The sequence below is a fragment of the Triturus cristatus genome, chromosome 7, assembly GCF_964204655.1.
Source record: "Triturus cristatus chromosome 7, aTriCri1.1, whole genome shotgun sequence".
Classification (NCBI taxonomy): domain Eukaryota; kingdom Metazoa; phylum Chordata; class Amphibia; order Caudata; family Salamandridae; genus Triturus; species Triturus cristatus.
In genome coordinates, this window is record NC_140590.1 from 571176714 (window position 1) to 571200213 (window position 23500).

Below are 23500 nucleotides of genomic sequence, written 5' to 3' on the forward strand. Positions count from 1 at the left end.
GCAGAACAGTGTCATACATTCTCCCCAGTACAGAGATCTGGGCCTAAATCCATCGTTTTTTTGGTCACCATGCCATTCCAGTTTGAACCCAGCCATATGCAAATCAGTCGTGACCCTGTGCCTCATGGGAACAGTCCAGCCCGAACTGCCAAGCCAGGTCCTCCCTGGACTGGAAATAAGCATCCTAGGCCCGGTTTCGGGGTTTCACCCCTCTTCAGCCAGGATAGCTTGATTCCAGTGGCATGGAGAGCACGGGCTAGACTGTTCCCATGAGGCACAGGGTCAAGACTGATTTGCATGTGGCTGGGTCTGAACTGGGGTGGCATGGTGGGCAAAAGAATGATGGATTTGACCCAGATCTCTTGACTGGGGGTGAATGTTTTGATTTGTTCTGCATTCCGTCCATCGATTTTGTGTGTCTTTTGCTTTCTCGCCCTGCGTGCGCCAGGTATACCCAGACGTGGGTCCTGGGCTCACTGTGCCACTGGAATCAAGCTGTCCTGGCTGAAGAGGGGTGAAACCCCGAAACCGGTCCTAGGATGCTTGTTTCCGGTCCAGGGAGGACCTGGCTTGGCGGTTCGGGCTGGACTGTTCCCATGAGGCACAGGGTCAAGACTGATTTGCATGTGGCCGGGTCTGAACTGGGGTGGCATGGTGGGCAAAAGAATGATGGATTTGACCCAGATCACTTGACTGGGGGTGAATGATTTGATTTGTTCTGCATTCCGTCCATTGATTGTGTGTCTTCTGCTATTGATGGCAGCACGTGCAGGAGTTGTGCAGGTCTCCATCACAGTCCAAGCAGGTGCAACACTGGTATGGGAAGGAGATCATTACATACACTGAAGTCACACACACTACTCTTGCTTCCCCCTCACAAGCAGTGGAGGATGAAATGCAAGCTTCCACCACACAGATCACAGCAAGTAGCAGCAATGCAAGCGCATCAAATGCAACACGAACAGCACACGTGCAGCAGCATCGCAACTTTCCCTCACACAAAACCTGGACAACCATGGCATTGTTTGGCATTAGTCATAGCAAGGTAACACTTAACATGGCTTTAGCACTACCAGCTTCCCTCACACAAATGACAGTTACATTTTTACAGCAGTGTAAGCGTTCCTCAAACACAGAACATGTGCAGCACAAACTAGATTGATGCTGGCCTCCCTAAAGTAGGCCCCGGAGCATGTACGTCGGAAAGCAGCTGTAGTACACATTTCACTCACATATACATCATTTGTGGCACCATCAGGGACAGGTGTGTTTCACTCTTACATCATAGCCAGCTACGGTGCAAGCTTCCCTCACAGACAGCCTGCAAGACACAGTAAGCAGCCAAACAAGGGCAGCGAGAGAAGCAGCTGTGCAATGTTGCACGCATGCCATGTTAACATGGTACAGCCTCTGCAGCAGCAATGCAAGCTTCTCTCACAGACAGTCTGCAGGAAACAGGAAGCAGCCAAGCAAGTATAGCGTAAAGTCGCAGCTGTGCAATGTTCCACAAGTGGCAAAAAGGCATGTTAACATGGTACAGCCTCTGCAGCGCCAGTGCACGCTTCCCTCACAGACAGCAGCAGCAGTGCCAGGTTGCACGCATGTCATGTTAACATGGTACAGCCTCTGCAGCAGCAGTGCAAGCTTCCCTAACAGACAGCAGCAGCTGTGCCAGGTTGCACGCATGCCATGTTAACATGGTACAGCCTCTGCAGCAGCAGTGCAAGCGTTCCTCACAGACAGCAGCAGCTGTGCCAGGTTGCACGCATGTCATGTTAACATGGTACAGCCTCTGCAGCAGCAGTGCAAGCTTCCCTCACATACAGCAGCAGCTGTGCCAGGTTGCACGCATGCCATGTTAACATGGTACAGCCTCTGCAGCAGCATTGCAAGCTTTAAATACAGCAGGGGAAATGGGGGATGGTACAGAGGGAGAGATACCACTCAGTCTTTACCCATGAGCTTCTGTCACACATTGAATAGGTGGAACTCATCCACTAGCAGTGCAAGCTTCTCTCTCTCACACAAAAGATATGGAGTGGGAAGCAATAAGACAAGCTACCTTTGCACCTGCCCACTCAGATCTATGGTTAGAGCAGCAGCAGGGCCATTCCTTCTCACAGAGTAATTACAGAAGTGGCCCTACAAGTGAGAGTCTTCCTTGTGTGCAGATCAGTAAGCCAGGGACAAGGGCAGTGAGGCGTCCCTAACACACCAAGTACAGTAGGGGTAGAACAGTTAGGCCTTTCGTCTCACATAAAAAACAGCACAGGCAGCAGCATTGCGAACACCCTTCACAGACTCAGAAGAGTAAAGCAGGCCCTATGCTTAATTTGAGCTTTCCATGCAAATCACAGGTGCTCACAGACAGCAGCAGTGACACAGCTTCACTGGTGCAAAATATATACATCTGTGGTACAAGCATTCTCAGACACAACAGGTGATACTCATACGTCAGTAATGCAGTTATCCCCGCACAAGCGTGCATACAATAGTAGCGCTAGCAACAGGGTAAGCTTTAATTTTGAACAGAAAAGGAAGAGATCTTCTAACTGTATTGCCTGCATCCAAAAATGAAAATTCGAGTAGTAGCACAGATCGCTTCCTTCCTCATGCTCGAAGAGGAATATTGGGGATCTGGAAACAGAAGATGCATTTATTTTCTGGTGTGGGGAGTGGGGTATGACACGGAGTTCTATTCCTTGCACCCTGACTCTCTTTCTCCATTTCTTCCAGGTGAAGAAGTATGAACTGAAGGAGATTGCAAAGAAGACACTGAATCTCTGAGTGATTGTTAATGATGCTATGTAGAGGACATTGTGGGGTCTGGTTGCCCCCGAGGTCTCTTCAGTTTGGCTTCACTTATTTGGTGTGGGCCCAAAACCACCATTAAGACTTTCTTAACTCAATGAAATAGGTTGTTCCTTACCCAGAGCCAGTATGGAATAAAATGGTCTCCTGTGGAGACCGCTTTCACTGGACAACAGAACTAGGCACAAATTTCAGACAAGTTAACATTGGAGGATAACCTCAAGTGAGGGTGGGGTGACTAAATGCAGGGTACCTCCCAAGTCCTCTAGCCTTCGGTACTAGTATGTCTGCGTCTGAAATTCAACTATCTGCATTACCCATTGGGCAGAAGCTATAGGACTGCTGTCCTCCTTAGTCTCAGGTGCCGCAGTATGTCATCCCTTTTAGTCAAAGGCTTCAACTACTTTCGTCTCTTTTTAAACTGAAACACAATAACCTGCTTTCCTCTTGGATCTCGGGTGACATTCTGCCACCCCCTTGATCAGTGGCCCTCCTTCTGGCACCCTCTTTGGTCTCACATGCCACTTCTTCATAATTGCTCTTAGTACTCCCATTCTGCAGTTGTCTTTGGGACAGCATCCCCGTATCCATAAGGACCACTCTAACGCCGCTCCAATTTAGGAAATATTTGAAGACTCCCCTCTATAAAAGAACACTACATCACAATGTATTTCTCATCCACTACTCTGCTTACAATCCACTTACTCGTTGGCTTCAAGCATGCCTTGACCATGTTTTGCGCTCCGCTGCCTTTGGCCAGGTTCGCGCTGTAGAAATACCAACGTACCGATTTGCCTCTAACCGCCCTTTATATTGTCCAGTGATTGCAATGCCTGCCTTCCACATTGGTCTGGCATCCATCCATCCATCAGCAGTTATATTAAGTCCAAGCTTCTGTTGTGCCCCTTTGGTGTGAGGTCACATTGCTACTCCCTTTATTGATCCGGGTACCCTTGGTCTTCTTTTCCCTTTGGTCAGTGGTCACAGCACCAGCCGTGCTTCTCAGTTTGATTAACTGCAGCCAGTTGTCCTCATTAGTCAGCAGATCTATGAATTTCTGTAGTCATTGGACTTCCATCCAGTCCCGATGATGTAGGTCCCATCTCTAAACCACTTATGTAAAGTCCAGAAGCCCAATCTCTTCAAGCAACCTCTCACTGTAGTACCAACATCTTCCTGCCAGACTAATCAAGACTTTACCAGCTGTGCCTGCTCGCGCACATAAACTATCATTCTCCCAACCTCATCCTCGCCCATTCTTACTGCATTCACTCCTCTTTTATCATCCCTATTTGACAACATCATCCGGTTACCCCTTCCTTTCCTGCTTTCCCGTTACCCTTTCTATACTTTTCTGCCCCCTCCATGCAAAGAATGTCTTCTTACTTCAGATGTTGTGCAGAATATACCTTCCCATCCCAGCAAATGCTTTTCGATCCACCTCGCCCTTGCCCACTCCGATTGGGTCAACTCCTTCCGATGAATGGATATGCTAACGATCACATACCCAGTCTGTAGGAATGGACTTTCAGAATTTGACATGCTTGTAATCCCAGATGGACCACTTAAGCGTAAAGCTTTGTGATGCACTGTATTTATCACATGTGCTCTTGAGTGTCTAATGGCAGAACATGGATCATTGGTGCGCATCATGAGCAATGGTCTGCTAACCCATCGCGCTGTGTGTTGTTGCTCTTTCAGAAACAACATCTCTATCCCATCATGAATACATCACTGCAGCCCAGCCACGACGAGTAAAAACAATAATATTGTGTCCCACTGTGAAAACATTCAGCTGAAAAGCAAATAGCAAGGCTTGTGGTGGAATCATTTTAGTGAAGTTGGTTGACTGACAAACCCTGGAACCCATAGCGTGTGTCCCATCGCAGTCAGTCTCACTCCTGGATGCACAGTGTCTTTGAATGACTAAATCAGAGCATAAGCCATAGTGCTGGAAAGACACAGCGATGAAGGTGCAACGCCAACTGGCGACAAGCTGTAGGCGTCATTTGAGCTGTATCACATAAGTCTACTTGCAAAGCATACATTGACAGCTCAAGTTTGCTTGGTGCTTTTAACAGATGGTTGTTAACCAACTAATGTTGCTCGCTGTTTGAATGTCAGGAGGTTGAAAGGCTGAGTTGACCTGCTGAGATTCAAAGCTGTGACCACACATTTAAACAGAGGTCCTTGTAGTGAACGCATCTGCCACAACCACGGGCCACACTCGAGCTCTCTCTTCAAATCTTCCTTTCTACCTCTTTATTTAGTTCTCTTTTGGCCTTTGCCTTTCGTTCTCTAATTCCCTTTTTCTCTTAGTTTTACATCGATTTCTCTCTCAACCCTGCTCTTGTTTATTTCTTTTTATGGAGTTGACTGTCAAATTAATTTGAAGACATAGCCTTAAATAAGACATGATTTTTGCCAAAATGAATGTAACACGTTTCCAAATAAAATGTCTTTTTTAAAATAATAGATTGTATGATTAAATATTTTAATGGAGGCATGCTGGCCTTAGGACACCATTCAGAACATGAGCAGCTTTTGTAATAAACGAATAAACCCGAAATCTAGTACTTTTGCCATTTTGTTTTTTACTTCTTGGACTTTGTGCAGATGGAAAGCCTTTAGATCCAGAAGGCCGGCACTGGAAGTGTGCGCCATGCACCGGAGGGACTTTGCAGACATTTCTTACTTTCCGTCGAAGAAACCGTGACCCTAAATCTCTGGCATTTCAAAGACTGCCAAAAGAATGTACAGGATTGTGCTTGGATAATGGCGTACTGTGGATTACGTGTTGATAGTGATTTGATGTGCTTTATAGAGTTCTGATCTGGACTGTGTTTTTATTGATTACTTTGTTGAAAATTCTACCTTCTGTTGCTTTTTTCTTTATAATTTACTCAGTGTCTATAGACCGAAATCTCACTAAAGTCACTGACACTTGAAGCTGTCCGATGAAAGTGTATTGTTGGTTGATGATTGTCCAAAGGACTGTGTGTAACAAAAGTGGTAGGTAGCTCGTGAGTTGAAGACGGCTGGTTGTGTGTTGAAAGTGAGTTTTGTAATATGGAATAAGACTGGCTTTCGTGTATTGTAGTGAGATGGCTGGGCATGAGGTGGAACATTAGTTGTCTATGGTAGTCGATGTGGTATTTTGTATTGATTGTGGGTTTTTATTTTCTTCGTTTTGTGCTTTTAACCCCTTCCATGCTCAGGACGGCTCCCGGCCGTCATGAGTCACGGTAGTCGTGTGCTCATGACGGCCGGGAGCCGTCCGACCGTTGCCGCTCTGCCCACGCGCGGCAAATTCCCCGCCTGTGCGGGCTAATTAATCAGTGGGCAGAGTTCGGACGGCTTCCGGCCGTCATGAGCACACGCCCACCGTGATTTATGACGGCCGGGAGCCGTCCTGAGCACCAGAGCGCCACGCCCAGGCCCGACCCCCCTCGCACCGCGGCGGAATTTGCCCCGCATGGAAGGGGTTAATGGTAATAGTAATGGGTCTTGACAATAAACGTGTTTGATGTTGTGTTTGCAGGGTTTTCGTGCATTTGAATGAGTAAATGACTGAAGGAATTTATAAAGCACACGGCTACTCCGATGAGTGTACCAGCGATAATAGGCTTAACATAAGGATAGGTGCAACAATGCTCATGTGCTGAAAAGAAATGAGTGTTTAGAGCTTTAGCAAAAGAGGGCTCATGCAAAATAGGCCGTAAAGCAGGGTCAGCCTGGCCTATAGGACAATCAGGCAGTTCCCGAGATGCTGGTCTGATAGGTCAATGTCTGGGCTGTTTGTTTTTTAAGTTTGTGGTCCTGTTTTTTAATCTGGTGGGCTGATTTTTACAGTTTTTGATTTCCCTGATATTACCACAAACATTGCCTGTAGCAAACATAAATGCATACAGCCTCCCATACCTTGCGAAAAACCTATACACAGTGTCATTACAAATTCAAAACTGCCCTGTTTGGAAATGTGGGCCACTTGATTCGATAATGACGGTCAGTTTTATTCTGGTGCCCGGACCTATTTTCTGTCCTAGTCCCACCCTACCGGAAAGAAAGAGGTAACTGGTTCCATTCCGCACCAGCCATAACCATGAAAGACTGACCACCAATTCTTACCCGGCGAAACCTCGGGATGGTCACCAGCCAAGCTGTGGCCACACATAGGGTTTAGAAGGCTGATGGTGATTGGTTGTTGGGATCCTAATACCGGCTATTAGCGTAGTCCAGTCTCGAAGTTCTAAGAGAGTAGACCACTGTCTTATGTGTTTTTAATGGCAGGAGATCCAGGAACTTTCTGAGGGATCTCAGTAAAGAAAAACAGGTGGCAGCCACAGAGGGGATTTGAGGTGAAAAGGCTTGTTGTCTGTTTTTACACCCAGATTCCTGGCTAGTGAAGAGGGACCAGGGAAGGGAGGCAGGTCCTTAGGCCAGCAGCTGTGCAGCCATTGCTCTTTCATATGACCAAACAGGGGAATCTCGGTTTTACCGGCTTTACTTAGCAGGTGGCTCCCTCCCAGCCAATGCAGAGCAGCGCAGAGGCAAGCTTTCAACAGCTCAGATGCAGTGGATAAAGCTGTCAAAAGCAGCTGAATGTCATCAGCATGAGAGATCGTCTTAAAGCTGTAGGAGTCTATGAATGTGACCAGGGGTGCTACAAAGATGTTAAACAACGTGAGGCTCAAAGAAGAGCCCCGGGGCACCCCGCTGGCAAGCTTCTTTGCTGATGGCAAACTAGGGCCAAGCCACACTTCTAGTTCCCTCACGCTAGAAAAGATTGGAGCCATCTCAAAGCAGTCCCACCTATGCCAACCTCCGAGAAATGTTGTAATAAAATGAGGTGACACCGTATCAAATTCTGCCGATATAGCAAGTAAAATGAGGGCGGCGCTTTCCCCTCTGTCCAGCATGATTTTAATAGCCTCTATGGTCTCCCAAAGAGCTTTTCCGTGCTGGGACATTGCCTGAAGCCTGACTTAGTGTAATGAAAGAGGGACTTATCTTCCTGATAAAAGGACGGCATAGCAGGCAGCAGAGAAATGGAACAGAAGTTGAAAAAGACCTCAAGGCCGGCAGACAGCTTTATTTTCTCAAGAGGGACCACTTTAGCCCTTTTCCAGCAGTGAAGTACTCTCGCCGAATCCAGAGAACATTTTATTAAATCATTTATTTTCTCCCCATAACACACATTAAACAAGTATTGGTAAATGCAATAGGTTTTGCTTATGTGATTAATATCATTTTTTTATTGTATGTTTTAGCTCGGTGAGCAGTTGTGCAATATAAGTTACTGAAACTTTATAAAAGTGTTATGTCTTGTCAATTGAAAAATCTAATATATTGTGCATTAACTGGTGGTAATATAATGCGGGGATATTAGCTAAAGGGTGGAGAACAAAGAAAAAAACGTGAAGTGTCCAAACACGTTTCAAATGCGTGCAGCCACGGGGAGATTAGGTAAAAGGTGGAGGACAAACCAAACAAGCACAGCGCAAGCACTGTGCAGGCAAAACCTAACACGAATATGTTTGAATGTTGAGAGCATTTTTTATTTACAAAAGGTTCAGATATAGGGCTATTCTATCTGTTCGGTGAATTTTGGATTTCAGATTTGTAAGTGAACCTCGAGTTTTGTTTCAGTCCAGGTCAGGGAGCAGTGAGTCAAAGTTAAGGAACTTGACTGAACTACGTTGCAAAATGTTTACATGGGGTCAGTAACCGGAGTAGGGAGGCTGCCAGATAAAAAATCTTCCCAATTCAATCTAATCTGGTACTCTCAGTAGCCTCGTAAAGCTCAACATGGCTGAGATGACAATGAACCTTGTGACCCACCTGGGTATAGCGCACTACTCACCCGCAAGGGTCTCAAGGCGCTTGTACGAATACCGCTGTGGAACCCATCCTGGCTTTCCCTGTGAGGCGTCCACTCCTGGGCACCCCCAAGGTGGAGGCCAGGCATCCTTAGCGTTGTGGGGGCCATTGTGGAGATTAAGCAAGCTATTGCCCAGAGTTGCAGAGTGGGACTCCATGATTGGAATAGGCACCGAGGCGAGAATTATCAGGTCCGTGGAATTTTTGAGCCCAAGACCCGCCGAGGTGGGGAATTGAACCCTGGTCCCGGGCTAGACCTCTGCATCAGGGTCTGCCGCTCTAATCATTGAGCCACACTTCTCCACTAACCCACTCCCCTAGTGCTTAACCCACTGATGTTTTGTTTAAATGGCTTCGGTGCTAAGATCTAACACTTGAAACTTTGGAAGAAAACAGAGGTATAACCATACCCCTTTGTGCTACGTGACTGTGCATGGTGTTTTAAATTGGAAAACAGGAGTGACGTCAGTTCCTTTGTCCTTCGTCCAGCGACGTCATGGGAATTATAATTTAGGACGATTGTATTTCCTTAGGCAGACACTCAAGCGTAGGGAGTTAACCTGTACTCATATTTGCAATGACTCAAAATGCATTTAAAAAAATGCATTATTAAGAAGACAAAATAAAACTCAAACTAGGAACGACAGGAGAGGGGGCAGATTGCACACAGAGGAAGTACAGGGCCGGCTTTAGCGATGGTGGCGCCCAGTGCGACAATGGTTGTTGGCGCCCCCTCAGTGACCACCTCTGCCATGGATTCCCTCACTAGCACCCTTTAACAGTGCCCCTCAAGTCTCCATAACCACTCCATCTCTCAGATGCATTTAATTTGTTGTATAGCGCCACTTATACCAGTGTAGGGTGTCAAAGCACTTTACATCACACGCACACTACACAGAGACAATCAATCATAGGTGTGCAAATCAGTGTATAGGAAATGTTAAATAAAACAGAGGACTATAAGGTGTAGGAGTCACGTGTCTTACACACTGGTATACAGTATAGTTTAATAGCTCACTGTCTATGCTAGGATGTTAACTTATTAACTGCAAGTAATGAAAGGATCTCTCAGACAAAAGCAATGACCTACTGATCTATTTAAATTATATGCATGTTGTGATCTGCTGTTACAGGTTCTTTGCAGTTGGCACATTAACCATCTGCGCTACCCTACCATGACTCAAAGCTGCCACTAGACAAATCTCCGATCTTTCTGTAGGAAGAAAATTAATCACAGAGTTATCTTGACATTTGTATTGACGGCTGAAAACTGCTGGCGGCCAGAAAGCTGGCAGAAGGTGCTTTTAAAACTATTATATACTTGCAAACACGACGCCCCCACCTAAAGTCCGCACCCGGTGCAGTTGCACTGGTCGCACCGCCCTAGAGCCGGCCCTGAGGAAGTACATGCTTAATCCTAAACCTTCAGCAGCACAGTGTGGGTGTGGGAATTGTAAGAATAAGCGGGATACGGCACCTGGAAAGAGAGCAGGAGGGGGAAGTAAAATAAACAGGAAGGTGAACAAGTGTGGAGTACTGCTGCATACGGGGCGACTCACCATGAACAACAATGTGGCAGGGCAAGACTACCACAGAAACCCACTGCCTACCTGGACACAGTCGGCAACCAGAAACCACTGTGACACAGCCAGTATTACAGAAAGTAGTTATTGCCAAGCTATGCCTTAACCCTGACATTTACTTTGCCCACGCCCTGTCAGGAATCAGATAAACATTTGTACAGTGGCAAGATATAAACAAGATTACGGTAAGGGGGTACGATGTGGGTGGGGGACAAGCAAAACACAGGAGATAGGGAATAAATTTAACAGGACAAGCAAGGATGGGACAACAATGACCGGGGAAGCAACGACAGGGAAACAACAAATGGGCAACAGAAATGTGCAGAGGAAGAAGGTAAACACATGCACTCTTAAGGAGTGTATAACTAAAATGTAAACATAACTAGGAAAACCAAAGCACTCAATTAGTAATAACAAAAATTGTATGGAGTCCAAACAGTCAGGACTTGTGTAGAGATGAGATGTTGCTTTATTATAAGGATGTGTTGATTACAATGATCTTCAGTACATTTATGTTTCACAAAATTCCCGTTCTTCAGTTCTTGATATTGAATAACAGCCAACACGTGTTTTGGCACACAGTGACTTTTTTAAGGCTGTATAAACATTGGTAAACAGCATTGTACATACCTTCGGTACAAGTCTAGTTCTTCACCGGAGAATCATTGAATTTGGACCCAGTACTGTTTTATTTTCAACTTTTAGGTGAAGTATGGGCATCTCGCTAAGGGCCTTTCTCTTTTGTTTCTATATTCTTCTCCTTTTTTCTTCTTTTTGCTGCTGTTCTTCTTAGATTGATCTATGGCTCATACATATTCTGTTTGAAGGAACTTTTACATGTACCTCCTGCAAATTCTAATGCACTCTCCCACACCCTACATACACCACTCCTGCACCAACAGCACCCCACTCACATTAAAAAAAACAGTCACCCGCTCATCTACACACAGACCAAACACCACCCACAAAACATGCCGCACTCACAAACTTGCTCCTCAACACCAGCTTGCTCACCAAACAGGCCATGGAGATATGTGACCTACTGCACAACCATGCCCTGGACCTGATCTTCTTCATGGGAACATGGTGAAACTCAACCTCTGTACCCTACATCACCATAGCAATCCCCACTGGCTACAAGATCATCAGGCAGGACTGTCAGCACAAGCTATGGTGACATGAGTTGCCTAAAAGTGAGACATGAAAGGGCTCTTTGATGGGACTGAGAGGCCTTTCAATGAGAAGGAAGCAGCCTCTGTACATGAAATGACTGTGTGTGGTATAGGCAGTGAGATACCAGTGAGAGGGGTGCTACCTTGCCTATTATGTTGCTCTTAACAGAAGCTTTGGAGAGGCTTCCACTATTGGGGATGAATACAAAAGATGAAACTCCTTCCTGGCTAACATCTTTCCTCATAAGTCCTCACCACAGGTTATGTCCTTCTCTCCCCCGCTCCCTCCATGTCCTTTCCGGTCTCCTCAACCAGGGGTACTTTCGGAACTGTTAAGCTGTTTCAATGCAGGAGTTTTCTGAAGCCTACCTATTGAGCCTCTAGGGCGTCAGATGGAGGCGTGGGATGCGTAAGTCATGCTGTGGCAGTTCTGGCTGGCACATCATCATTCTAAGCATGACAGGGAGCCGGCTTAGCTTTGTGTCCTTCGGATAACAATCTGTCTCAACGTGTGCTGCTCACTCTGAAAGGATGCAACATTTTAAGTTGTACTCTGGCAACCGAACCAGCCAAGGCTGGTGGGGTTCCACTTCACCAATGGAAAATAAACCTGCCCACCAGCTGGCCTGCAGCATAGGTAAGTAGGACAATGGCTGATTGCCCATATTACCTATCCAACCTGGTGTGCAGTTGATGGACCAGCATGTGTGACAATGCAAGCCCCTTTTTCCTTTTGGAGCAGCTTCACCCCCTCTGAGTCCTCAGATACAGTCTCCCAATAAAGTGCAATATATGTCTTGGTGATTCACCAGAAGTGTTAAAATCTAAATTGATACAAAAATGGATTGAAGTAATGTTTCCATTTCTCGTGTTGATGAGAACTGTTGATCAGTGCAGGGTATTGGGGGGGAGGTTCCAGAAATATGCCATATCCAGCAGTCATTATTGAGCCGGGTCCAGGCTTACCCCAATAAAATATGATGAATTGATCCCAACATCGGAGCACATTCAGCAGTGCACGCATGTTGTCTGTTTTCCTGCAAGGGGTGACGGGGCTTTTCTAATTTTTCCTTCAAGCTGGGCCCAAAACAAAGGCCTGATTTAATGGGCCATCTACCCTCCTTTCGTTTGAGCATCATCCTGGCTCTGAGCTATCTGGAGCCTAACACCTAGATGTCAATGCAATGGAGGGACATTAAGGCAAACAGCTCATCACTTCAGAAGTACTTAAGAGAAACTATGATTTGGAGGCATGTTCATTAACTTTCTTCTACCCTTATATGTAAGGGACATCCATGCAGTGTGTGTAAGAATGTCAGGTATATCTGTCTTAATGGGTAATTACACACATAATGATTTAAATAGTACAATTTCTTTAATTTAATTTGCTTATATCGCTACTCATCCCGATAAAAGGTGTTCCAGCACTTTCCATGACATCCACACATTATACAGAGACAATAAATCATGCAAGTATGTAATTCAATGTTTAAGAAATGTTACATAAAACAATGAGGGTTACAAGGTGTAGGAGTTGCATATCTTCCGTACCCGTGACATTTTAAAGCATGTGGCAATTGGGCTTTTGACCAGGTCCCCCACCTTCCAAGGGGTCCCTGGTAAAGTAAATGGGAAAGTAGAAATTCCTGCCATAATAACGTTGCTCTTAAAAATAGCTTATTTTACTAACTTGACTTGTGGAGTTTGCTTAACAGACACTTCGTGCCAGTGTTTTGGCTACGGCAAAGTCACACCATGTGATGCAACGCAGCACAAACTCTTGCAGAAAACATGGGAAAGGAGCCCTTTTATCACTGCAAATAGTGTTTGGCGTTACTTTTCGCCACTTTGAGTCAAGGGGGTATTACTTGGGTGTAAATTGGGCAGATTAGTTCAAGCACAAATACTGTTTGATGTAAAACCTAAACCACTAACATAACCAGATTGGGCTTTGCGTAAATTAGTAGCCTCCTTGAAAGAGCCTCTAACATGAAGGATTTTTTTATTTCTCCAAATATTCCACAACTCGCATGTGTACTGCACTGTACAGCACACTTATAACATGTGGCATGTTTAAAAATAGTATAGGATTATGTACTGGAAGAGTATGCTTCCAGTACAAATCTGATGCCACATAGAATGCACCCACACCTCTGCACCATGATGCAAAGGGTGTGCCTGACAAGCAAGCTTGTTTATGCACCAGGCAGAAAGGTAGTGAGCAGCAGCAGGCCCTTTTAAATAAATGTGGCTCTGCAATTCATTTTCCAGCTTGTGCAACGTAGCACAACAGCTTTGGTAGTTGTGCTAACAAATGATAAATCTGCCTCTGGTATGCATGCCTGGCCTGGGCTGCCCAGCCTTCACCTGCACACTCACAAGCAGGTAGTGGCAATTACATTGACATTTTCAGTTTTATTTCTCTCTCCTTACTTCACCTCAACTCATCTACCACTCTCTTAATATCTCCAACTCACCTTCTCTATGTAACTCATCCTCTCTCCCTAGCTCATCTCTTCTACCTCACCTTTGTCTACCATACGTCTTTCTCAACAGACTCATTATCCCTCACTCAGCTTCATCTTCATTTACCTCTCTAGACCATGCCTCTCTCTGTCACTCGCTGTGTCTAATCTATTTCTACTAGTCTTGATCCCCTCTCTCTACCTCATTTCTCTCTGTTAGCTCCCTGCTTTACCACCTGACCTCCCTGTATCTCTCCTCTATCGACTTCACTTCTCACATAACCTCATCTCTATCTATATCCACCTATCGCCCTCTCTCCATGTGTCTACCTCTCTCTCAGCCCTTTCTCTACTCTACCACTCCCCCTCACTTCTCTAACCCATTTCTCTCTATACCTCAGTACCTCCCGTCTTTCCACTTCACTCCACTACTCTCTCTCACTCTCACCTTCTAACCTATCAATTTATCTCACCATTAGTTCAATCCTTCGCCTCTACACTTCCGCTTTCTCTCACTACACCTCTGTTGCCTTTTCTTCACCACTCTAAATATCTTACTTACATCTCTATTCCTCTAACTCTATCCTTTTATCTCCATTATTAACTCCCCTCTCTCTCGCTGTCTCTTCCTCACTCAACCACGTCTTTGTGCACCTCCTTTTCTATTTCAACTCATCCCTTCCATCTCAGCTATCTCTATCAACCTCTTTTATAGATATATTTATCTCTCCATCTCTTCCTCTTACATTTATTCATCTGTATATAAACCCCACCTCTCTGTCTATTTCACGTCTGTTGACTTTCTCTTTTTGCTCTACACCATATTTATCTTACTACCATTCCCCTTCTTTTTCTCTTTTTTCACCTGCTCCATTCTTCTATACCTCTTCTAATTTTTCTCTTTAGTTTTCATCTTTTTTTTTTTTACCTCACGTCTCTCTGTCCACCTGTCGTTGCCTTTAGCTCACTCTATTTCTTCTTTTTTTCTACATTACCTCTATCCCTACCTTACCCTTTGGAGTACTATTCTCCTCTGCCTCCTCTCCCCATCTCTGTCTCTCTCTACTGCACTCTAAACCCTTCCTATTTCTCTTCCTCGCTTTCTCTACCCACATCTTCCTCTTTTTACAGAACTTTATCTTTCCTTCTAACTCACCTGTCTCGGTTTGCCTTATTTCTCTCCCTAACTCGCATATCTTTCTACATCATCTCTATCTCTAGTCCCTTCTCCCTCTACTTCACGTCCCTCACTTTGGTGTTCTCTTTATGTCTCTGTCCATCTCCTGTATTCTGCCCCGTCCCATGCCTCATACTAATCAGGGTCATAGGTGACTGCATAGCTATAGACGTTCACACATACAGAGGAGAAATGTGATAACGGTAGGAAAAGAGAAACAAGAAGGAAGTTGTTAAATTTTAACCAATGGAATGGTGAAAATATTCAGAGAACCGCTGGGATGGTAACTATTGCACAAGACTGCCAGCAGTATTTCAATATTATGCGCTGGTCCAGTAACCATCTAACAGGTTACCCTTAGCATGTTTTCTTACAATGGGAACAAGAAGCTAGTTAGACAATGAATTCCACATAAAATGTTGTAGCAAGTAGAAATATGCAGATCCAAATTGAAGAAGAAATGGCTTTATCAATGCATTGTTCAAGTTTTCTTTTGATACTATTTGACTGGCGGGTACCAGGCAGCTTGTGCTTTCGGCTGTTTTTGCTTATATCTGTTACTGAATGTTTAACATATTGTTTGTTATTGTTTGCCATCACGAGGGCTTGAAAGAGCCAAAAGAGGGTTATACATTTATTATTGTTTTAAACAGGGGGCCCCAAAATATGTATTGCCAAGGGCCTCACAAATTCTTAAGATCTCACTGATCCGCAATGGTAGGCATTATATTTAGGTCGAGCATTCGAGAACTCTTGTATATACTTTAGTATATACGTATATGTGTTTTAGCTTTGTGGGCTCTGGAGATCAGCCCTAGGACATGTCTGCTTCCACTTAGGGACTTCTTTTCTGTTCAACTGCCTCTATTTAACTGTCTTGATAGAAAACGAATAGGAGAGGTCAGTAAAATACCAGAATTACTTTCTGCTTGTACAACTACCTCTATTTAACTGCCTTGATAGAAAACGACCAGTAGAGGTCAGTAAAATACCAGAATTGCTTTCTGCTTGTTCAACTGCCTCTATTTAACTGTCTTGATAGAAAACGACCAGTAGAGGTCAGTAAAATACCAGAATCACTTTAGTATTCTCTAGATTCCAGTCCATAGAAATTGTCTTCCACGTGCACCCTTAGATAATAATATTTTTTTCAAATCTTTTATTTTCAATGATATGACCACTGAAGGCCCTGATTTTATATTAGACACAGAGCTTTGGACCATACCATTTCCCGCTGAAAGGCAATATGTCTCTCCATGTGTTCCCATACCTGGCGTGTCACACAGTTTGGTGCTTACTTTCCCTCCATGTTCAAGAACAGTAGATGTTTCAGCACCCAGGCTAATGTGCTGCATAGCTAAATACATATATGGTCCCAAATATGAGACCAATTGCATTGCAAATGCTTGTTTTTTAAAAGTGCATGGACGGGAAAAACAAAAAGTCAAGATATAAAACGCAATACAGTGGTTGGGGTTCTCCGTACTAATAACACTTTATTGCTACACAAGGCGACCAATGGTAGCAACCTTATGAAACAACAAATTGAGAAAACATTAAGGTTCTGAACCCAGGCTTGGAGTTTGCATGAAACTCCTTTGTTGCCGGTAAATAGATCACTGTGCTACACTAGAAGGACTGCAGTAACCAACTTACCCATGTACATAAAATACAATTATGTGATCTGCTTCTTTGTACAATGTGCTATACAGCAGGCGCATTAACCCTCTATGCTACTTTGGAAGTGAAAATTAAGACTAGAGACAGATCACTCCAACAAGAGCATTAACCATCAAAGTTGTCTTGCCATTTTTATATGCCCTTAAAAATACTGGGCACACAATTATCTTAAGTGTCTTAACCCAGTGAGATATTTTAAAATGCAGCCTCTTTGCATACAACTAATTAAGACAGAACATATATACTGTTATTTGTCCTTTGGTAAGTAAGATTTCCAGTATTAGGTCAATATACATGTATATGTATATTGGCCTAATACTGGGAATCTTACCAATGAGTATAGTAATAAGATTTTACTTTACGCTAACAAGAAACCAAAAAATCGAAGGTTAAAGTAAAATTACAGATATGAATGCTAATATGTTTTTACTTGCCATTAAAAAAAAAAAAAACATTCACTCAGTTAAAACAAAGGTTAAAGTGACTTTATAGTTAGGTGAAAATGGCAGTCATTACGTCATATTTTCAATGCAAGAAAAATACTGACTAACACCAGTTGTAGTTTACTGAGTGAACTATAACTTGCACCCTCACCATGTGCTGCATATATATGCTCTGCATATTCATATTTATATGTCATTTACTGTTTTAGTGTCTTGTTCTGACCATTGCTGTACATTTGCTGTGCACAATGAAATCATGTAGGGAAGACTCAACTCTCTATTCGTTTTCTGCGGCGGAGATGGTTCACTTGCACAGAGAAAGATGTCAGTTTTTTAGGTCTCGCCTGAACCAGCGCATGCGCTGGTCTGGCGAGACTTTTTGTGAGGGCTCAAAAAAGTGCTACCACTGTAGCCTAGAGCTACAGTGCGCGGGCGCACGCGGGCCTCACTTTCGCGGCCGCACGGCCGCTTTGATGTTTGATCGCGATCACTTTCACGGCCGCTTTGTTGTTCTCCGTGAGCCAGTTTTTTATTTTCCTGTTTATTACTTCTATGTAGTAATGGTGGCACACGTGCGCCGCCATTACTACAGAGCAGTAATAAACAGAAACAAGCATTGGCATAGCCAATAGGTCTCGCTTTTGGGACCTTATAAGTATTTAGTTATGCAACTATTGCATGGCTAAACACTTATAAGGTCCCAAAAGCGAGACCTATTGGCTATCCCAATGCTTGTTTTTCTTGTATGTTGGGATTTTGAGAGCAGGTGCCAGTCTAGAGTGTTGATTCCTTTGCTGGATGCATTTTGTGATTTTTCTTTTCCTGATGAAAAGGAATCCTTTGTCATATATTGCCAACTGGGTGATATAAAGCAGCTTGAACGAGGATCTTCTGGCAACTGGTAACCAGTGGTGGGCCCTTAAAGCAGGGGAGATATGGCTTGTGGTTTACATGCTGTAGTAGTAGTGCACCAGAGTTCTGAATTCTCTATAATCTTCATGGTTAATACGGGTGAGCCGTGATATAGGCCATTAGCGTAATCTAGTTTTGATAGGACTAGAGATACTTTTGCTTGTGCCTTGAGGGGGAATCCTAGGTGCAGGAAAATGTGTTACAGCATTTTCAAAGTAAGAAATGTTGATCTGGATAGTTTATTCATTGACAGCTTGAAGCCCCTAGTTATTTCAAGGTTTCTTACCTCCTTGGATATTTTTGGTGGTGGTCCTAGATCATCGGGCCAGGCGCAGAGAGGGCCATAGGTTTTCCAGTAACCACAGGTGAGTATTTACGTTTTGGAGGCATTCAGTTTGAAGTGGCTCCATGTCAACCACTGGACAATGGGCCTGAGGCAACTGAAGATTTTGTAGTTTCCAATGTCCTTGGTGCTAACCATTTTATGAAGTGTCTGCGTAGTTTCAGCAGGTGAACTCAAAGACCTTGATCAGCCTCGAAGGACTCCTGCTTTTAAGCTGTATGGTATTGATGCAAAAGGAGTACTATGGATCACATTTGCTCTATCGTGTAGGTAAGATGAGATTGAGATCAAATGAGAGTGATACCCTCTATGCTAGTTTCCTCATTTCGTAGGATTAGTAATCCACTGTGTTTGAGGCACTTGATAGCTTCAAGAAAAGTAGCAGCGCAACCCTATTCCGGTCTACTGTTATAAGGTTGTTCTGGATGAAGATTAGGGCTGAATCAGTGCCTCTTCCTTGATGGAATCATGTTTGGAAGTCAGAAAATAGGGAGTTTTTCTTCAATTAATTGTTTCATGTGGGCGAAGGCTACTCCCTCAAGTTTGCCTAGAAATAGTCCATTTGCTATAGGTCTGTAATTGTTGGGGTCTTCAGGGTCCCGGTTTGTTTTCTTTAATAATAGGTGTATGTATGCCTTTTTTAAGTCTTCTGGAAAACTCCCAACGTTAAGGAATTATTGATCAGTGGTGTTCTGACTGAAATAGCCGCTAAAGTTGGTAATAGTCCTTTGAAGGAGTGCAGAGGGTGTGTTAAACCTCCCTTGGCGGAGCTTATAGCAAAAGGGTAAGTGCTGTTTGTTCTTTTGTGTGACAAATATGAATCCAATATGTCTGTTTTTGCTGGGTAACATGTTGCTAGTTTGAGACAAAATTTGTGCAAAATGGGATGGGTTCCTTCAGCGCATTTGAATTTTTTAATTCTTTGAGTATTTAAAAAAATTCTTTATTGGGGCTTTTTGCCTTGTGGGTTCTGCTTGAGTAGTAGCGTGTTTGTTTTTTTCAGGTTTTTAAATTGTTGACTTGTACGTTCTGTTATGTCTGTGTAGGTGAATTTTGTCTGAGGGTTCATTGTTCTGAGCCAGGAAGCTTTGTGATTTGTAACCCTTTGGAATGTGAATATATATGGGTTTCTAAAAATTACATATAAGTTTCTCCTGCAATGTGTGATAGCTTGGGAATGAGCGATTGTAGATTGAGCATGCGTGAATTGTTCTCGAGTGGAAAATACTAGTTTGGAACCAAGAATGCATAGGTCTGGGTATTTTGTATCTAAGCTTGAAACTGTGACCAGAAAGTTGTTGTGGGCGTGTTTGGGTAGATCATTTTGTATTGTTCTCTTCATTTAATTAACGTTAAGCTGGTTTGCTTGCTTGCTTTGCTTTCGGTGGGAATGCATTTTGGGGTATTTATTAGGGTATTTCATAATGTTACTCATTTTGATTGCCTAGACTGCCTGGTAGTGGTGGGCCTGCACAGAATTCATGCTGTATTGTGATACTTCAGCTTTTTATCACGTTCTTACTTTAGCTTTTTATCACGTTCTTACTTTTGCTTTCTGCAGTCTCACACACAACAGTGTAACCAGGTGCGAAACTGCCTTATCAGCGTTCGCACAGATACAACAGTGTAAAAAATATCTTTCTAGTCGAATTATTAGTGGATACGAAATGTAGCAAAATGGCACAACTATGGCATTTTTCACGTTTGCTTTCCACACAAAAGCTGTTTCCACCAGCCCAACTGCTCTGTCACTCTAACTTGAATCATGTTGCTCCATAGCTTTCACTTCTTGTCCCTCAGTCTCTTAGTCTGTCATGTTCTTTGTTGTTCCTCTCAATCCAACAGTCACACTGGTCTCCCTTTCTAAGCCCACCTCACATGCTCCCTCTTTCCAGTGACCCACCCTTCTGCCTTTCTTGCTCACTCTCAATCCCTAACAGCAGTGGCCACGCAAGATGGCTGACAGGACACGTTCCTAAATGGCTCCTCATCGGCCCCAACTGAATGCTACATAATCCTTCCGTTTGCTGCTACACAAACGGGCCAGCGGCTTCAGGATTAGTTGCCGGTGCATTCCCACACCCATGGACTGTGTACTTCACCCGACGTCATCGCTCCGGGAGTGGGGATTGCCTGGGCGTGGGAGCGCATGCGGAGCTCCTGGTGCCTGGAGAAGGGCGGGTGAGCGACGCTGCCTGCGGCCGCGGTTAGAGGCCCCTGACCTCATTGCCTGGTAGAGATAGGCAATTTCGGGGTGCGGCTGTGGTTCAGTCACCGCCTCTTCTGCCTCATGGACTAGTGGAGCCACCTTGAGGGCGCAGACTGTGTCTCGGGGTCCTACCTTGAGACTGCACTGTAAGGGCCATTGACAGCCACGATGTGGGTGGATTGAAAGGCTTCTAGCTTCCTGGTTGGGTCTGTGGGGCCATTGGTAATGCCGCGCCACTGTGAACTTCTGGAGAGTGCACCTGGAGGGGGGTGGGGGGGGGCTATCTGGTGTCGCTGCAGTGGGGGTGGGTGCGTATTCCATGGGACTCAGGCTTGGCTGCCCTGTCCTCTCTCCTTTCCCCCTCAAGCTGCCTCGGGAGGCGCAATTTAGACAGCGCTGCTTGTGGGGGCCTGCCCTTGGACGAAGTGGGCCTCCGGTGTCACTGTAGCCTGCTGCCTTCTCCCCCCGGGGACGTGCCCAACATTTTGGGGTGCTTCTATACATTCTACACTTTCCCCTGGACCCTGATACCCTGCTCATATCCCCTGTGGGTGAATAGAAGGATCCGGGGGGGGGGGTCCTCCCTGGATGGTGGCTGCTTGCAGGCGTAGTAAGGGTGGGTCTTGGCGGGGCTACAAAGGTGGCTGGTGCCCTTGTTGGACTTGATGAAGGGACTGGCGCAGAGTCAAGTGGTGTAGAAGGTGCTGTGGCCCTGGGAGAGTCTGCATCAGCTGGCCCAGCGACTGCAACATTCCGGTGTGGGGGTCTCACTTGCCCCCCACATGGGTAGGAACAAACAGTCCGGCCCCCAGCAGGGGAGCACTATGGTACACTATACTACACAGGTGCCCTCCTTGGAGCGGCATACTCGACAAGGTGGTGTCCAAGGTGATCCGGTGCCAGACTTGCCCACTGTAGAACCGTTACAGGCGGAGATCCTGGCAGCCATTCACCACTCCCATGTGGTGTTAGAAGGTAAAATCAAAACTGTGGCTCTTCAGGTGAACCTTCTCTGCAGAGATCTCCGAAAGGTATCGGATAAGGTTTGGGTCACTGAAGGGTCCATTGCTGAACTTCAGTCAGAGGTGGATTCGCTCATAAAGTAAGGGGCTACTATCACATCCAAAACTGGGGTCCAGGAGGCAGGGGTAGAGGACGCAGATGGGAAGTCCTGCCGCAACAATGCCCGCCACCTGGGTTCCCTGAGCGGGCCGACGGGGACGAGGTACAGACTTTTGTCTATCGCTGGGTCCAGGACATGCTGAAGCCTACGGGGATTGTTCTCATTCTTTCTCATCGAGAGGACGCATTGGGCATTGGTGATTCTGCCCCACCCCTCTGACCAGGGGTGCCACCACAGGCCATCATTGACTGTGTCCTGAACTATAAGGATGGAGACAGTTTCCTACACTTGGCCCGGGAAACTGATAATGGCCATTTCGAAAATCACACGATCTCTGTTTATCCCGACTGCACCCAAAAAGCACAGGGGAATTGGAAAGCTTCATGGAGGTTAAGAGTAAGCTGAGATCCATGGGCCTTAGGTACATGCTTTTATATACTTCCACACTGTGGGTGCTCTCGGAGGGCAAGTCTAATTTCTTCAACTCACCAGAAGACGTCTGAGGTGGTTGGAGATGTTTGACAAGTTCCCACAAGTCAAAGTGGACTCATTGAGAACTGGTTCCTGTACTGACAAAGGCGCGCACAGCCCGTGCTGGAGATCGCATGAAGAGCCTGTGTCCAGTGAGACTCGGGCCTCGGCAGTCATGGTCCTTCAAGGATTGTCATTCAGGGTGATGGTGCCATGGCATTGGCTTCCCGCAAGGATGCATTGAGATCGGAGGGAGTCCTGACTACCCCAGTGGCGGCTGTGGTCATGGGTGACTCTGCTCCCAGAATGGGGATTCAGTGTTGCTTTATGTTTACCTCTCGATTTTTTTATTTTTTTTCCTCAGGGTGGGTGTAGGTATCCTACCAGGGGTGCGGCTGGAGTTCTATCAGACCACTACTTGCATTCTAAAGCTGTTTTTTTTCCTTTAATGTATCAATTGGTAAGGCACTACCTCTTGTTTGGGGTTTCGGGAGACCTTTCTATGAGTAGTGGTAGGCTATGGTTGCGGGTGATGGGTTTAGGTTGCGGGTACTCACAGCATTGATACGAATGGATAAGCAGTATGGTTTACTTTTGTTTTACTGTTTATCCCAGATGGGTGGGGGAAGTGGGGCATGTCTTTTTGATTTGCTCTTTGTTTTTTGTGGAGGGTGCATTTCTAGTAACAGTGCGAATGAAGTGGCACGATGCTAAGTTTCTTTTGGTGGGGTCTATGGATTGGCTAATCCTGTGGGTGGGGATGCGACCACATTCTGGGGGATGGGTTACTTCTCCTGATGGCTGAATGTACGAATATTGTCATGTGAATGTCAGGGGATTGAAGGGCTACTCCAAGCGGTATAGGGTACACTGGTATGTAAGGCATAACAAGGTGCAGATAGCCTGCCTTCAGGAAAACCATTTTATGGGGAATGAACCTCAAAAGCTGGGGAATAAGTGTAGGGGGCAGCTCTTCTTGATTACTTAATCCTCATATGCCAGGGGGGTGGCCATTTGTATAGCACCTGAGGTCCCCTTTCATCACACATACAGAGAAACAGATGCTGACGAGCGTTTAACTCCTGCTACAAGGCACACTAGATGGTAAGGCTATCGCGATTCTAAGTGCTTATGCCCCTGATGTGGACGACATGAGCTTCTATGAGGGGATGCATGATTTATTTGAGGTCAATATGGGGTCTTCAGTGATTTGGGCGGGAGACTTTAATTG

At 45.2% G+C, this 23500-nt stretch overlaps 1 protein-coding gene across 3 annotated transcripts in view; it reads left to right on the forward strand.

Annotated features, from left to right (window-relative positions):
• The window catches only part of ACSF2 (acyl-CoA synthetase family member 2), a 720413-nt gene extending 715022 nt beyond the window's left edge, over positions 1–5391 (forward strand). For all 3 annotated transcript variants that reach the window (XM_085617105.1, XM_085617107.1, XM_085617106.1), the window contains exon 16: positions 2737–5391. In XM_085617105.1, the coding sequence (XP_085473231.1) occupies positions 2737–2787 (51 nt within the window). In that variant the 3' untranslated portion in view covers positions 2788–5391. The remainder of the gene's footprint in view (positions 1–2736) is intronic.
• The last annotated feature ends 18109 nt before the right edge of the window (positions 5392–23500 follow it).